Below are 17,529 nucleotides of genomic sequence, written 5' to 3'. Positions count from 1 at the left end.
GATCTTGGGGTGCAAGTCCAAAGCTCCCTGAAAGTGGCAACACAAGTAGATAAGATGGTAAAGAAGGCATACGGCATGCTTGCCTTCATTGATCGGGACAATGACTATAAGAGTCAGGAAGCCATTTTGCAGCTGTATAACTCTTTAATTAGGCTGCAGTTGGAGTTTTGTGCGCAGTTCTGGTCGTCCCATTACATGAAGGATGCTGAGGTATTGGAGAGGGTGCAGAAGAGGTTCACCAGGATGCTGCCTGGATTAGAGGGTACCATGAGAGGTTGGACAAACTTGGATTCTTTCCTCTGGAGCGTTGAAGGCTGAGGGGAGACCTGATATTATGAGAGCATAAATTATGCAAGGTCGATAGTCGAAAGTGTCAAATACTAGAGCACATAGCTTCAAGATGAGAGGGGGAAAGTTTAAAGGAGATGTGTGGGGCAAGTGTTTTACACAGAGAGTGGTGGGTGCCTGGAATGCGCTGCCATGGGTGATGATGGAAGCAGACATGATAGAGGTGTTCAAGAGGCATTTAGACAAGAACATGAACATGCGGGGAATGGAGGGATATAGATCATGTGAAAACAGATGGGATTAGTTTAATTTGGTATCATGGTCAGCACAGATATCGTGGCCAAAGGGCCTGTTCCTGTGCTGCACTATTCTATGTTCTAATAGAAGGGATAAAGAAAAAACTGGTAGGAGTTGAGTCAAGGAGCATAACATTAAAATTAGAACAAGTCTATTCAATGTGATGTCCAGAGGCACAACTACAACCAAAGGGGACTGGAGATTTGCAACTCTTTTCTCTAAAGAAGCTTTGGAGGTTGAGGTTTTTTTAATGAACAGACTTCTGTTAGGTAGGTGTATTAATACTCAGATAGGAAATGGGCACGGTCACCTATGATGCAAAAAACTTTGCAGCATCTAAAATAGTGGATAACCTGCTGCAGAAGCATCAGGACTGACTTTGACTTTGAAGGACATTGAGGGATATTGAACCATGGTGAGTTATTGGAGTTAAAAATCAGCTTTGATATACTTGAATGGTGGAATGGCCTCAAGTACTGCATGGCTATCGTTTTCTAATATCTGGAGATGTAATCAAAATGAAAATCTCTGATTAACAGAGAGATCTGGAACCAATTTGAGCACTTGTTTTGATAAAGGTCACAATCACACATTAACACAGGAATTAAGATATCTACATTGTAATCCAAGTGTTAAGGCAAGCCTACACTTGGTCACTGATATACAAATGCAATTCGAACTCCCTAAAGCCACATGAATTCCATTATTTGTAATGGCTATTCATGTGGTTTTAGGGAGTTCAATATATTTTAGCAGAGAATGTGGGGACTTCGCTTCCGACTTAACCCACTTATTGTTTGTTTTCTGCTATCTTTGCTCATGCTCTGACTCAGATGTTAACTGTAATCCTATTTCTGGTTCTTTGTATTATTTTACGTGAAGGTGCTTGTGAGCAAGCTGGATTGGTTCAACCAGTCAGTGGCACTCAGATGGCCCAAGCCACCAATGTCTGACAATATATTGGGTTAGCCGACTTCTGTTGGAGGGGCAATTGGGGACAGCAATCTCCACAGATGCATGGAACAGAACTGAGGAGAAACATAAATCAGGCAGCGTCCAGTAAGTGATCGCTTGCTAGACTGCACACATCATGGATAAGACAAAAGAAGGATCAATTATCCTGCACCTTGAACTCCACTAGCCCCATCCCAGCCCATTCTTGCATATGGTAGAACAAGACATAAATCAATTTAATTGTCAAAATTGTACATTACATAATAAAGTTCAGAGTTGCTGACACCATCTGAAGCATACTCCAGCATAGGTCAGTGTGAAGATAAAGGTAAACCCAAATTCATTGTCAGAACTTTGCCCTCTATTGCATCAATACACATCAATACACATCAATGCCATTCTTCAAATATTCCTCATGGTATAACTGAGACTGTAAACTCAACACGTGGGGTCCTGAAGATTAAATTCCCACCTATTATTTTGTGGAACAGAACACCAGCACATGAGGGCACTGTGCCAGCAGTGTTATGCTCTTTAAGTAGCAGATGCTCAGCCACTTTTCTCCTCACTTTTCTTACCAGCCTCCTCTTCTTGTCCTCTCAGCTGAGGGTGTTGTTCATAACCGGAGGACTGCTGGAGTAACATCAGACTCCTTGACTGTGAAGGATGTCATCGCCAAGGACAATTTTCTGATGAGATCCACACCCCTGTTGTTGCTGGGTGGTGATCAGAAGTAGGAACTTCTCCTTCCTCCAACCATTGCATGTTACCACTAGCACATTCACCATTCAACCTGGACAATATTAATGAGCACACCACTGAGCAAACATTGAACCTGGGACCCTCTGGATTTATAAGGATAAACCCCTAGGCATAAGTGGAGCTAAGAGAGCACTTTGCAAATGTGTTCAACACTAGGCGCCTGAGATTATCTAAATATCTAGAAACATAAATATTATTAAACACTAGCAACAGTAAAATTTCTGTGCTATATCTGAAAACCGCATCAGAGACATTTACTCAAAAAATTTATGCTACAAGATAAGTATAAACACAGGCAAGCAAACATTAATAGAAATTATGAGAAAGCATAGAGACAGAATCTACTTGTATTAAGCCGCATTTCGAAGATCCTCCCTGTTTCGGAACCTGGACCCAGTATCATGTACACACAATACTGTTCAATTCTATATGGGAGTCTTGACCATTTTGCTTCTGGGGCACATCACAGATTATTTACAGTTAAAGCTCATGTTATCAGTAATTAACTCATATTACATAAATTCTAAACTTTACTGGGTTTAAATATCGCTTCAGGCTTGTCAAGCCCTCACCACCTTCCACACCATGAACTTAGCATCTCATTCAATAAGTCAGTCCAAGTCACCTTATATATCGACAGGTTGCTCACTGTTTGGACAAATTCTTGATTTCCCAACTGTCAGTTTAACATGGGCAATCCTCCCTCTGGCTCTGATTCTTCGAACTTTCCAAATTTGGGATTCTTGAGGATTGTCAAAGTTCACCATTTCACAACCAGTGACCATGCTTTCAGCTGTAAAGGCCCTAAATTAAGGAACGTCCTCACTTCTCTTGACCTCCCTCTACATCCTGAAGGTTCATTGTCCAAGCTTATCTCCTTATGCATTTAAGGGTCAAAATCTTAGATGCATAAGCTAATAACCCTGTGAAGTCCCTTGAAGGGTTATATCACATTAAAAGTACCAAGTAAAAAGTAAATTATTTTATGTAGCCAAAATGATCCAGCATTCAAGGAACCATGAAGACCAAAATGGAGAGAGAAATCTAACCATCCCAGAACTATTTACCACACATGGATAGACGCTGGTGCGAAAAAGAGAATACAGAAGATTTCTGGCTCAAAATCCTTGGAGCCAGGCATTATCCAGATTACAGATATCTTTAGATTACGGATTATTGGTGTTTCTCTGCACTCAATTTGATTTTCAAACATCAGTTGTATGTATCATTATATTTCACAAGTAAATAAATACTGTGAAGCCATATTGGATTTTTTAAAAATTCCTTATATTTATTAATTGAATTTGTTAACATTTGGATATATTCCCTTGATTCATGAAGCTTTGGATGCTTTTGGATAACATGTATTTGAAGTGGAGATCAACATAGCATAATTTGTGTGTGGACTTCAGCTGACCCTGTCTTAATGCTGTCAGAGATAGAACAAAGGGTGTTCATGAGGTGTGCTAACCTGGATTCTAAAGTACTAATGATTAAACTCTGGAGTCTAATCCCAGGTTGTTTGAGGGCCACTGCCAGCAAGGCAGAAATTTGTTCTCATTTGGAGAGCTGCCTGAATTTTTTCCAAATGGTGTTTCTTCAGCTGGGGTCAAACTTCAAAATTTTGCACTTCAGGTAAACACAGGAAAGAATGTGCAAACATTGCGAGGATCAGCTGCTAATGCACAGTAGCTCCTAAATATTTCAAGCATAGTTTGGAAAACACTTTGGGACACTCAAAGAAACGTGAAAGACCATGGTTATACAATTGACTCTAGCCCCATAGTAAAACAATATCAAATTACATTTGATTTAGTTCAAACTCATTCTTTTTGGGCCCCGTATCTAAGGAAAGATGTGCTGGCCCTGGAGATGGTCCAGGGCAGGTTCACCAGAATGATCCCAGGAATGAAAGGCTTAATGTATGAGGAGCGTTTGATGGCTCTAGGCCTGTACTCAACGGAGTTCAGAAGGATGGGGGGGAATCTCATTGAAACCTACCGGATACTGAAAGGTCTGGATAGAGTGGACATAGAGAGGTTGTTTCCATTGGTAGGAAAGTCTAGGATCCGAGGGCATAGCCTTAGAATAAAGGGACGTCCCTTTAAAATTGCGATGACGAGGAATTTCTTCAGCCAGAGGGTGGTGTATCTGTGGAACTCATTGCCCTAGAGGGCTGGGGAGGCCAAGTCATTGGGTGTATTTAAGGCAGAGATTGATAGGTTCTTGATTGGTAAGGGGGTTAAGGGTGACGGGGAGAAGGCGGGAGAGTGAGGTTGAAAAAAAATCAGCCATGATTGGCAGAGCAGACTTGATGGGCAGAATGGCCTAATTCTGCTCCTATATCTTATGGAATTATGGTCTTATGGTCTTTGTCATGATGGATATGGTTAAAAAGAATTCTCTATAATGACAAAGAACTAACTCTCCAGTTAGAGGACTGATATTACTTTAGTAAACCTCATTTCAAAGCTGTCAACTTCGCAATACCAAAGTATTGAAATGTTGGGTTAGCTTACATAATATGTAATATTATAAAGTACAGTATAAGACAAAATGTACTTCTACCCAAGTAAATAGGCCAGAACTGGTTCATGCAACATAATATATCTTAAGGTATACTAGAAAGCTCACATGAGAAATCTCATAATTAGAGCTAAATGCCTGCTAGTACCATCACCAGATAACCAATGCCTTGGCTGAACAAAGATGGCTTTTAGACATGAAACCACCAGACCTTTACCAAAGGCAGGGGTCTGTGAGGCAAAAGATAATCATGCTTGGTGGGTGATGTCAGAAGGGATAATCCAGGCACCTTCTTGTCTTGGGTTGGTCAAGTAGTGATAACTGAACATCTACACATTGGTTTCCAAATGCACATAAAAATGCCACGCTTTGCACAAGAATGAGAGAGGTTGTATGTGGACCACACCAACAAGATGAACAGGCCTCTCTCTCCCTCCTCAACATGAAAGCTTGATTAAATAAATACGTGGTTGACCTAAAAATGAATTGTACAAGTGATTCTCCCGCTCCACAACAGCAAGATGTGGCAATGAGCACTGATCATTACCTTCAGAATCACTGCATCAATATCTTAAATAGAACTTAATTAACAACTTTAATATATCTCAGAGCATAAGAAATTGAAGCAGGAGTAGGTTATTGGTCCCTCATGCTGACCTTTTATCTCAGCACTTTCCTGAGCTAAGTTCGTATTCCCCAATACTGTTCATATCCAAATATCTTACCTATGTACAGGGAGGAGTCCTTCCTTTGAAACGTGGTCATCAATGTAGGAGACTCCCAGGGGCTGGACAGGAGTAGCACCATACCCAGTAACACTTGGGCTCCACTTAACAGGAGGTACATCTGTTGTTGTGAAGTCCTGTTCCTGCAGATTATTTTGCCTCTGGTCCTTGGTTGCTGGCTGATACATTCCCAACGCACAGGTCCTTTCCTTCCAGTCCCCAGGGAATCTCCCCAGATTCGTACTCCATACTGGTGGGTGAGGAACTCTGGAGGGCCAGACAGCAAAGCCCCCAGGGCCATCACGATGCCCCCGCATCCTATCAGACGTGGCCGGTGTCCTTTCGCCCCAAAGTAGCTCACAAATAAATCAGGGCCAAATTCCCAATCTCAAAGCTGCTGGCTATGACTCCAACATCAGCACTCTGCAGGTTAAACCTCCTTTCCAATGTCGTCAGCACGCTCACCTGAAGAAAATGTCCAGAGTTACAAAGGAGTTACCACAAAGCATTCAACAACAAAATGCTAACAGTCATTTCACACAGACGAGCTCCATACTGTACTGAGACAGAATGAAGCACCGCGAACCCAAGTTTCACGTTGTCCTGTCTGGTATATTATGCAACAATGATTCAAGATGGGTCAGTCCCTTTTCTAACTCCGAATGCCCATTTAATTAAAGGCCACACCTAATTTCTCACCACATGGCACCCTTATTCATGGAAATGGCCTTAAGTCTGGTGTTGGGACTAAAACAATTGTCACACTGGCTACTGATTTTCACCACAGCAACTTGGGTTTCAGCCTAGAGTGTGGAATGAAGCCCACTCGCCTGTGATTTTGTCTCATTCCAGAACAGTCTGACACTCCAGAGCAGGACTATTGGAGCTGATATCCTTTACACCTGGCACAAAACCAATGGCTCTGCCTTGCTGATCTGAACTTTAGGGTACATTAAAAGATCCCAGAGAACGATCCAAAGAATGGAACTCAGTCTCAAGTCAGTACTTATCCCTTCATGATCCATTCTGAAACATCAATTCTAGTTTACATGCGACAGAGTTTCAGCACTGAATCACCTCTTGAAAATGCCATCAAAATAGCAAATCAAAAGCAAAAACTTGCAGATATGGCAAATCTGAGATAAAAATAGAAATGCTAGGAACACTCAGCAGGTCAGGCAGCATCTGTGGAGAGAGACAAAGAGCTACACTTCAGGCCAATGACCTTGCATCAGAAGGTCATCAGACTGAAATGGCCTGAAGGTCTGATGGAAGATCATCATCGTGAATCATTAACTCTTATCTCTCTCTCCCACAAATATCTCCAGCATTTCTTATTTTACCACCTTGACTAAACTGGAAACACTTACCCTCTGAATCTCATAGTCATAGGATCATACACCACTCAATGTGCTTCAGTCCACCGAATCCACACCAGCAAACAAACACTCATTTACACGAATCATACATTAATCCCATGTTTTACTCTCCCCACATTCTCATCAACTGCCCTGAAGACTCTCATGACACTAGGGGCAACTCACAATGTAATCAAGTAACCTACCAACTCACATGTCTGTGGGATGTGGGAGGAAACTGAAGCACCCAGGAGAAACCCACGCAGTCAAAGGGAGAACATGCAAACTCCACACCGACAGCTCCCAGGGTAAAGATTGAACCCGGGACTGTGAGGCAGCAGCTCCACTTACTGTGCCACTCCCGATGGATGTCAATTAATTCCCAGTTCGGAGTGATATGCCAAAGCCATATTAAAGGTTTGCAGCATTGTTGAAAGCACCGACAATGTGATACGGATTAAAACTGCAATGGTTTGTCTATTCATCCTTATGAGTTAGATGAATATAAAAGATCCCAAGGCACTACTTAAAGAATAGAAGAGAGATCTTGCTGTTTCTAGGCAACATTCTTTTTCCAAATAACAGCACTGTAATTAAATTACCTGGTCCTTAATTCCATTGGTCTTTGTAACTGCTTAACTGTCAACCACATTTGCTTAAATTAAGGTTAAAGGGTCTCTTCCTGACCCTAATATATCCCAAAGCAGTTCAGAGCTACTGGATTATTTTTTGAGGTGTATTTACTATTGTTGAAAGACAAATGTGAGCAGAGCAGCTTCTCACAATAGCAGCAATTTGGTGATACGTGGGGGAAGTTAGGGTTAGGAGAAACTGGCGACTGGGACAATATCTCAGCTTTTCCCTCTTGACATACTCTTGAGAGAGCCTCAGTATATCATCTCCTCCAAAGCGTGGCCATTTCAAAGTTCAGCACTCAGGACATGTTAAAGCAGTTTACAGACAATGAAGTACTTTCGATGTGTGCATACGGAACACTGTAGGAAGCAATAGCCAATCTATGCACAGCAAGGTCCCACAAAGAGTAATTTGAAAATGATCTCACCAGCTGTTTTAGTAACCTTGATTAGGCAGTGCTCTCTCTGTAATCAAACTGGAGTGTGAAGTTTCAGCCATGCACTGAGAATTGAAGCCCCCATTCTGACACCCCAGCTGGAGTCGTAACACAAGGGCAACACTGGAGCTGGCTTCCTTCAGATGAAGGACAGAACTAATGGCCTTCTCACTAATACTTGGAACGACATTAAAACACCTATCATAGAAATCAAATGTTGTAAGTGATCTGTCCTTTTCAACTGACAGTTTGGAACCCAGAAAACCATGGAATTGGTTGGCCAATGCAGAGAATGGAAAAATATTCCAAGATATTTAATCCAAGGGTGTCTCTGATTGTGTCTTTTTTTTTGCACTGAGATCTTGTTTTTGTACAGTCATTTTTTCTCTCTCTCTTCACTGTCTTGTATAATTTTATATTCTGTTTGTTATGTGTACCTACACGCCTGTGATGCTGCTGCAAGCAAGTTTTTCATTGCACCTGTACCTCACTGTACTTGGGCACATGAGAATAAATTCAACTTGATTTGACTTTACTTGACTTGAGGTGCCCAGGTTAGAGTTGAGCTTCCGGCCTTGGAGTAAGGTACTCAGTTTGGGGCTGGTGTGAGATGAATAGCTTGGGAGTAAGCTATCTAGCTGGGGGTGAGATGTCCAGCCATGGACTGTGATACAGAGCCAAAGGGGTGAGATACCCAATCTTGACGGGTGAGATACCCAGCCTGGGAGTGGGATATTCAGCTGGTGGGAGAGGGCAGTGGGAGTTGAGATACTCTACCCAGGTCAGGGGTGAGATACCCAGACTGGGCGTGAGATACCTAGCTTGGTGATGATCCTGAAGTTGCTGCCACTAAAAGTTCAGGGTGTTTGAAATGGGGGAACTTTCATTCTCAAGGGTCAAACACCCTGATAAGCAGAAATCTGAACAGAACATTATGCACGAATGTATGCATCAATGCATGTGTTCATAACGTCCTTGATGCCACATTATTGCATCAATGTTCATTCCTGAAAAGGGCACATTAGCAATTGTTCATTATGGGAGAACATAAAATTATGAATATTGTTTGCAGACTATAATATTTTAAACCCTGAGTACATTTTGTTTTTATTATTGTCAGCTTCCGCCTTGGATTATTCAAGCACCAGCTATAATGGGAGGTAATATTGCAGCTTCGGTGACACATTCAATAGGCTTGCTGGCCTGCTAATACTGCTTGCAGTCACCAAATAACATCACTGGCGTGTTCTTGTCTCTATAGCAACTGCTGCAAAGTGCTTAGCCCATAAAAACACCTTCAAAAGAAAGTCCTTCTCGTATAAATGCATCAGACTTCCCTTCTCTTAAAGAGGCCGATACCTTGGATCATGATGTGTCTGTCGGGCAGTTGGAAAATGGCTGCTGAAGGTCCAACATGGTGTCTGTCAGAACAGCGCAGTGAGTGAGACTGGTTGGTGCGGCTGAAAGTCATCACTGTGAGACAGCTTTTGGCTCACTGCCTATGTAAATGGGGCCTACTTTGCAGTTCGGGGCCCTTTGAGAAACTTCCTAGCACACTGCCAGCCCTGTTCCACCAACGCCACTCACAGACTCACTATGGACAATGCCAGGCTCTCTACCAGAGGACTCTGCCACCAAGGTGATCAGTACACCTGAGTTATGGTCTCCTCATCCCTGAGCCAGAAAGACATAGTTGGATTCTCTCTACTTATATTTAACCTGTATGCCTTATAGTTGTGGGAGGAAACCGGAGCACCCGGAAGAAACGCAGGCAGTCACAGGGAGAACGTGCAAACTCTACACAAACAGGATCTAAGGTTGGGATTGAACTCTTGCCCTGGTGCTGTGAAGCAGCGGCTTTACCAGCTGCGCCACTCATTAATGAGGATAACTGCCGGCACAGTCTGGCTGGGTTGAATGGCCTTTTCCTTGATAGAACCTGCATGTATTAAATACACAGAATCACAGAATGGTTACAGCGCTGGTGGAGGCCACTCAGCCCTTCTGGTTCATACTGGCTCATGCTAGACCAACCCACAGAGTCCCAGTCACCCAAATATTCAAGACAGATATCCCCACACTGAGGGGACGCCACACTATCAGAGGTGCTGTCTTTTGGATAAGCTAAGAAGCCAAAGCCTGTCCTCTCAGGTGGATGTAAGCAATCAAGTACAGTGGGTGAGTTTTCAGATGTCTAATACTGACATTTATGCATCTCTTCAGTACTTAAGCGAATAGAAGAATTGACCATTGTTGTTCTTTGTGGGATTCTGCTGTGTACAAATGCCTGCCTACATTACAACACCGACCACAACCCAAGAAAAGTTTGGGTGACTGTATAATTTGTTGATTATTTAGACCATTCACTGAAATTGCCTCTTGATGTTCTAGTTAACAATAACAAGAAAATAGCAACTGGTGCTTCTTAGGAGCTAAATGATGCCACCAAATGTGGTATTGTCAAGATTGGGAGGTCTCTTGAAATTCAAACCATTCATCAAACTTGTTTCATTGAATCCAGAAATAGTGGTTGAGGCGGGCACATTAGCAATGTTTAAAAGCCATCTAGATAAGTGCATGGAAGGTTTAAGGGCTGTGGGCCATATGCAGACAGATGGGACTAGCTCATTGGGCAACACAGTCGGCATGGACAAGTTGGACTTCGGGCCTGTTTCATGCTGTAAGACTCCATGGGACTGTGAGGCGATTTCACCAGAATACCTCTTGAATACTGCAGTCAACCAAAGCCCATTGAAAGCAGAGGCATGTCACAATACTTGGCCCGGAGAAGCCATCTCAGGAAATCTTGCTCCTAATACTGTGGTTTGCCAGTAGCTGGTGCACACTGATCATGTAGACGATCATGTCCCCTGATTCTCCATCTGTTAAGCTTAAAGGCAGCAAGCCAACTCCTAAGGGTGAGGCTGTGTGAGCTCTGGAGACTTCAAGCATACAGAATCTAATGCAGCCAATCGGCCGGTTATCTGTTGCTGTTAACATCAGCTATCTGTGGTGTTTAATCCTAAATTAATCTCTCCAATTTATATGTGTCTTGAACACTGATCTCAACTGCAAATTAAATCAGGAAGCGACTAATGCAGAACTATCGAGATGTAACTAAACTGCCTCTGTAACCTTCTATTAGTTATTCCATCAATTATCCCCTTCTGCTAATTATGAGTATCCTCAATGGTATTAATTTTGAATTCTAGGCCGTCAAAATCAGCAATACTGAAGTAGATTGATATGGGATAATTGATTGAAAACTGAATTGGGCTATCTTTTCCACACTTTCATTCAAAGTTAGTTTAATTTTTATGTTTAAGTGCTGCCTACAATAATTACTGCAAATCTCACTGGGTCCCTTGAGCTATGATGCTCTCACAGAAGATGACAAGGTTTGAAATTGTAATGTGGGCAAATAATACATCCCTGGAAGGAAATGGAAAATAAGACAACTAAGCAAGGTGTATGGAAGAGACCAAGGAAGCTACTTGCGCATCACAACTGGAGCATTGGGTTGTAGTTGGTCATAGGTCCTCTTGGTCCACTGGATCACGGGGAGTTGACAGCAACTGAATGGCACATCCATCAGAACTATACTTCTGTCCATGGATTCTGCCTGACCTGCTGAGTTCCTCCAGCACTTGTTGTGTATTGCTCCAGATTCCAACATCTGCAGAATTTCATGTGTCTCCATTACGGTTAAGATTCGTTTAGAATATAGTGGTGTAACATCTTTGGTAAGTTGCAAAAAGTCATTGATTAATTCAGCAGTTTGTGTGGATCCTGGTTTGAGTTTGGTACTGATTTCCCCAGCATGAAGTCCGTTGATTGGGACTGGAAGTGTCTGGTGGAATTTCTGAAGTGGATGATTGGTCTGAGAAATGAAAATGTTTTCAGCCACGTAACTGGAAGAAATGAGGCGATGCATCTTAATTTCCTGGCCGACAAGTATCAAATGGTATTGATAAAGAGAAATTTGAATATTACATCAAGGACAATTGTCTACAAGACATAAATTAGTGAAAAGTGGAACTAAATCAATAATAAGTGAACGGGGGGGATTTTTTTTAAAACACAGTGAGTTGTTGGTATCTGGAAGATACAGCCAGATTCAACAATGCCTTTCAAAAAGTTAAAGGATCAATACTTCAAAAGTAAATGGGCTGTTCTCAGAGACATACACTGATTTGAACGTCATCTACTGCTGGAAAGGTGTACTCTAACCTGCCTGAAAGTTACTGGTCTTCCAACTCAGTGTTGCAAACCAGCACATTCCAAGGTACAGGACTACACTCAGAGACACATTGGACCTGAGGCACTATGAGGAAAAGACCAGATTAGGGCCCTTTTCAACACTGGACACTGAGAGCATGGAACATATGCCAAAACCCCTCAAACTTTGCAGCTGTGAATACCTTAGTTAGGCCGTATTTGGAGTACCGTGTGTAGTTCTGGTCACCGCATTACAGGAAGGATGTGGAGGCTTTGGAGAGGGTGCAGAAGAGGTTCACCAGGATGTTGCGTGGATTAGTAAGTATTAGCTATAAGGAGAGGTTGGACAGACTGGGATTGTTTTCTCTGGAAGATGAGGGGCAACCTGATAGCAGTATATAAAATAATGAGAGGCATAGACAGAGTAAATAGTCAGTCTGTTTCCCAGGATGGAATTGTCAATGTGAGAGGACATAGATTTAAGATGGGGTGGGGGGGGGCGGGGGAGTTAAGGAACCTTGCAAGGTGATTTTTACAAAGAGAGTGGTAGGCTTATCATTAGTTTATCATTCTCACATGTGCCGAGATACAGTGAAAAACTTTTGTTTTGCATGCCATCCAGACAGATCATGCCACACCTAAGTACATTGAGGTAGTAAAAAGAAAACGGAATGCAGAATATAGTGTTGTGGGTGTCTGGAATGTGCTGACAGGGAAGTGCTGGAGGCAGATATAATACCATCTTTTAAGAAACATTTAGACGGGCACATGAACAGACAGGAAATGGATGGAAATGCAAGCAGATAGAATTAGTGTAGGTTGACATAATGGTTGATGCAGACATCATGGGCCAAAGGGCCTGTTCCTGTGCTGTACTGTTCTAACTTTTCTGTTCTTACCTTTGATGGAATGTTTCAGAATGAATAATTGATGCTATCTTGACCTAATGTAAATACTGTAAGATAATGCAATAATATGGTAAAGTAAATGATATTGGATGAATGTCCTTTTGTGTAATTGCAAATTTTATGAACAAAATATATTCTGTGGATAAAATATGGCAGGGCTTCAAGGAAAGAGTGAATGAGACTAATGGGATAGTTTTTTCAAAGAACCATTCCAGGCATAATGGGCCAAATGCCTTCTTCCTAAACTATAACCTTCTCAAATGTCGATATATGTTTGAAATGATCTACCAGAGCGAGTAGTGTATTGGGACATACGTGGGCATTTAAATGCATCTCCATCCAGGCTACATTAATAAAACTCAGTGGGTTTCTACAAAAGTTCAATGCTTTAAAATCACCTTTCAAATGTCTAATGGTCCTTTGTGGGTGACTGCCCCATTTAGGGAAGATATGACTGCCATTTTTGCTTCTGAGTGCCACATTATGGACAATTTTATTTTGGATTATTATCATTTATTTTATATATTGACGAAAATAAAATGCTGAGAACGGTCTTTATCCAACATGGAAATTAGTTTATTTTGTCCTTCCAAAGAGCCACAATCTCTGGTTTTGAGGCCTGTCTTATAAACCTTTTTTAGCACCTTCTCTGGTGTATATCTCTTTGGAATAAAACTGACCAAAATTGTATTGCTTCTCAGTTTTGAACAGAACTATTCTTTTCCTGAAACTGTTAACAAGGTCATCCTCCTCTGTAATCTGTTTATGGTGACCAACCTCAAAGTAGATTAGTGGAAGCAAAATCCCTGGGATCTTTCAAGAAGCAGTTGTGGAATGTGATGAGAGCATCCTCTCAAATCTTCTCCATGACTGAAGTAAGATACACAATAACCATCCTCACTCTATCCTTGTTGAGTTTCATACCGGTGTATGGGAAGAGCGCAATCGAACTTGGTATCACCCTTCAATGGAGCAGCTGTTGGAAAATGTTAACCTTTACTCTTCTGAAAGTTGACAGGCTTCATCGTGCATTCTTCCCTTTCTTGACCTAAAATGCACAGAAACCTTGTATTTTGTTTCTTTGTTTTAATATTTTCAGACATCAGGAACAACATGGCAGCTTCCATTGTGAAAGCGAGGCACTGTTTTGTTCCGTGAGGTATAATTAGATCAGTTATCTTAAGTTCTGAAGTGTTGAATAATGTGCAAAGGACACAGGTTGGAGGATTCATCCCAAGCCTGAGCTAATGATCCCACTCAAGGAATCCCAGTCACACAGATATTTTCTTTGCATTAAACTGTCATTATTAGACACGGCTTACTGGTCAGGTATTGTACATCTGAAAATAGAATTTCTTCCCTAAACTTCTCCACTTCTCTCTCCTCCTTTAAATTTCCCCTTAAAACTGACCTACTTGGCCAAGTTTTTGATCACAGACGCAATACTTCTTCATGTGTCTCGGTGTCATAATTTCCCCAATGATGTTCTCACAAAGGACCTTGGAAAGTTACAGAATGCTCCATAAATACATGTTGAAGTTATTGTTGAGACACAAGAGACTGCAGATGCTGGAATCTGGAGCAACAAACAATCTGCTGGAGGAACTCAGCGGGTCGAGCAGCATCTGTGGGAGGAAAGGAATTGTCAACATCTCAGGTCAAAACCCGGAAGTTATTGTTCCCAGGAGTACAGGAACTTAAGTATATGCAAAGCCAGGAAAGGAGAATTTTTTGATTAATTCCCCAACTTTACCAATATCTTGTCAAGTTCAAAGATATTTTCTTTGAATTTACGTGTTCTCAGAATGTAGACAATGCTGGCAAATCCAGAATATTTTGGGGGAGGGCAGGGGGAATCTGGGCATTATCGGCAAGGCCACTGTTTATTCCCACCCCTAAATACCCTTGAAGCAAGAAGCTTGCCAGATCATTTCAGAGACCATTTAAGAGTCAACCATATTGGTGGGTCTGGAGTCACATATAGACCAGATCCAGTAACAACGGAGGACTTGCACCCTTAAAGGATGTTAGTGAAGTAGATGAGTTTTATGACAATCCGGTAGTTTTGTGGCCACCATTACTAATGACTGCCCTTCTTTTAAATTCCAGATTATTAGTTCAGGCTTTCAAGTCCAGTAGCAATCTGTGGACCATGTCCAAAACCTATTGATCTCAGCCTTGAACACATTCATTGACTGAACATCCTCAGCCCTATGGAGCAGAGAATTCTGACCGTTTACAAGCATCTCTGAAAAGAAATTCTTATTGAAGTCCTAATTTGCCAACATGCATCCCCTCCACAGGTCCCAAATAAAGATGGATGGGGAGGAGAGAACAAAAGGGAAGGTTTGAGAGAAGGAGGGAGAGATTAAATGACTAAAGGGCTGAGGAGAAAGAGAGTGGTAATAAGGATCAGTTTGGATGAAGCATAAATGCAGAAAAACTGCTTGTATTTCAGATAAATTAAGCCCTTGCCTTCTGTTCCCTCCTCTCCTCATTCTTATCTCTGCATCATTAAACTTCTTGTGAATCAATTCTCAACTCTGATGAAAGATTATCAGTCTGAAATACAAACTTTGTTTCTCTCTCCATGGCAACTGCTTGACCTGCTGACTATTTCTACCATTCATGGGCAGTATAGCCTTCCTTAGGTGCAGATGCCAAAACTACATGCAGTTTCCAAATGGAGCCTCATGAAAGCCCTGCACAATCTTACTTTTTTGCTCCAACCCCTCCAACACAAAGTCCAATATTCCATTTGCCTTGCTGAACCTACAGGCTTACTCTCTGTGGCACCTGAACAAGAGCACCAAGATCATTCTGTCCATTGACATTTGCCTGTTTATTTAGTTATTGCAGAAGGAGGATCTTCAGCCCATCAAGTCCATGCCACCTCCCACTGGAGCAATATCAGTCCCAATCGCCTCCTCCATGTTTCTCCATGACCCTGCCACATTCTCTCTCTCTCAGAGGATCAACAACTCCAGTTTGGAGACACAAGTGACTACAGATGCCGGAATCTAGAGCAACACACAAAGAGAAGGAGGAACTCAGAGGGTCTGGTGCCATCTGGAACATCGGACAGTGCAGCACGGGAACAGGCCCTTGGGCCCACGATGTTGTGCCAAACTAATTAAACGTAATTAAATGCCCAACTAAACTAATCCCTTCTGCCTACACTGTGTCCATATCCCCCCATTCTCTGCACATTAACGTGCCTATCTAAGAGCCTCTTAAACGCGTCTATCGTATTTGCCTCCACCACCAGCCCTGGCAGCGCATTCCAGGCACCCACCAGTCTCTGTGTAAAAAACTTGTCCCGCACATCTCTTTGAACTTACCCCCTCTCACTTTAATGGAGGGAAATGGACAGTTGATGTTTCGGGTTGGGTCCAGATGAAGGATCTCGACCTGAAACATGACTGTCTATTTCCCTCCATAGATGCTGCCTGACCCACTGAGTTCCTCTAGCACCTCTTGTGTGTTGCATCAACCCCACTTTGATTCTTTTGCCACACGCCCACACTAATGGATTATTTCGACGGTGGCCATCGAACCACCAGCAAATATTTGGAATGTGGAGGGAACTGGGGCCCCCAGAGGAAACCTACACTGTTACAGGGAGAATGAGAAAACTTCACAAAGTAAGAACCCAAAGTCAGGGTCAAACCCAGATCTCTAGAGCTGTGGGGCAACAACGCAAACTGCCACCATCCCACCCTCTACTTCTCCTGATCCAAGAAGTACTCTGACTTTCTACCCTTCCTACGACATGAAGAGCCTCACGTTCTCCTCCATCTGTCACTATCTTGTCCATTGGCTCTCAATTTGCAGACTCCTTCTCTCCCCACATTTGAATGAAAATCAAAAGCTGCAGAAGCTGGAAATTTGAAATAATTCTGGAAACACTCAGCAAGCCAGGCAGCAATGGTGGAAAGAGTTAATGTTTCAGATCGGAGACCCTTCCTCAGAACTTCACCCCCCAATTTCATCTCTACAGAGGGTCCAGGAATAAAGCAACAGAAGGAAGCTATTCAGTCCCTGCTCAACCACTCACTGATATCGTGGCTCTATGATCTTGTCCCTTGATCCCATTAATAAACAAAAATCAATCAATCCCAGTTTAAAATGAACAATGCAGAAGTCACTAATCGTTTTGTCAGGTGAGGGTACTAAGGGATTAACTAGTCAAGGAGGGGTAAATGGGAGTTGAGCCCCAGGACCATAAACAAGTTGAACGGTGGAATTGTCTTGAGAGATCTTTTTTATTCACTAAAGCCAGCATTTATTGCCTTTCCCAAACTGTCCTTGAGAAGATGCTACCGAGCCATCCCTGAACTGCTGCTGCCTATGTACTGATGGTTCTCCCACAATGCTGAAGTAGGGAGTTTGATTGTTTACATCCAGCAAAGATAAAGGAT

The 17,529-nt window shown here is 42.3% G+C and overlaps 1 protein-coding gene across 1 annotated transcript in view; it reads right to left on the bottom strand.

The window, feature by feature from the left end:
* Positions 1-17,529, bottom strand: part of slco3a1a (solute carrier organic anion transporter family member 3A1a) — a 181,154-nt gene that overhangs the window by 148,028 nt on the left and 15,597 nt on the right. Inside the window, 6 exon segments of the mRNA XM_052040509.1 lie at positions 5,553-5,580; positions 5,582-5,634; positions 5,637-5,711; positions 5,714-5,798; positions 5,800-5,921; positions 5,924-6,017. Of these exon segments, the coding sequence (XP_051896469.1) occupies positions 5,553-5,580; positions 5,582-5,634; positions 5,637-5,711; positions 5,714-5,798; positions 5,800-5,921; positions 5,924-6,017 (457 nt within the window).

This window comes from Pristis pectinata, chromosome 28, assembly GCF_009764475.1.
Source record: "Pristis pectinata isolate sPriPec2 chromosome 28, sPriPec2.1.pri, whole genome shotgun sequence".
Taxonomy (NCBI): domain Eukaryota; kingdom Metazoa; phylum Chordata; class Chondrichthyes; order Rhinopristiformes; family Pristidae; genus Pristis; species Pristis pectinata.
The sequence above is the reverse complement of the archived record's forward strand: the minus strand, read 5'-3'. Positions and strand labels throughout refer to the sequence as shown.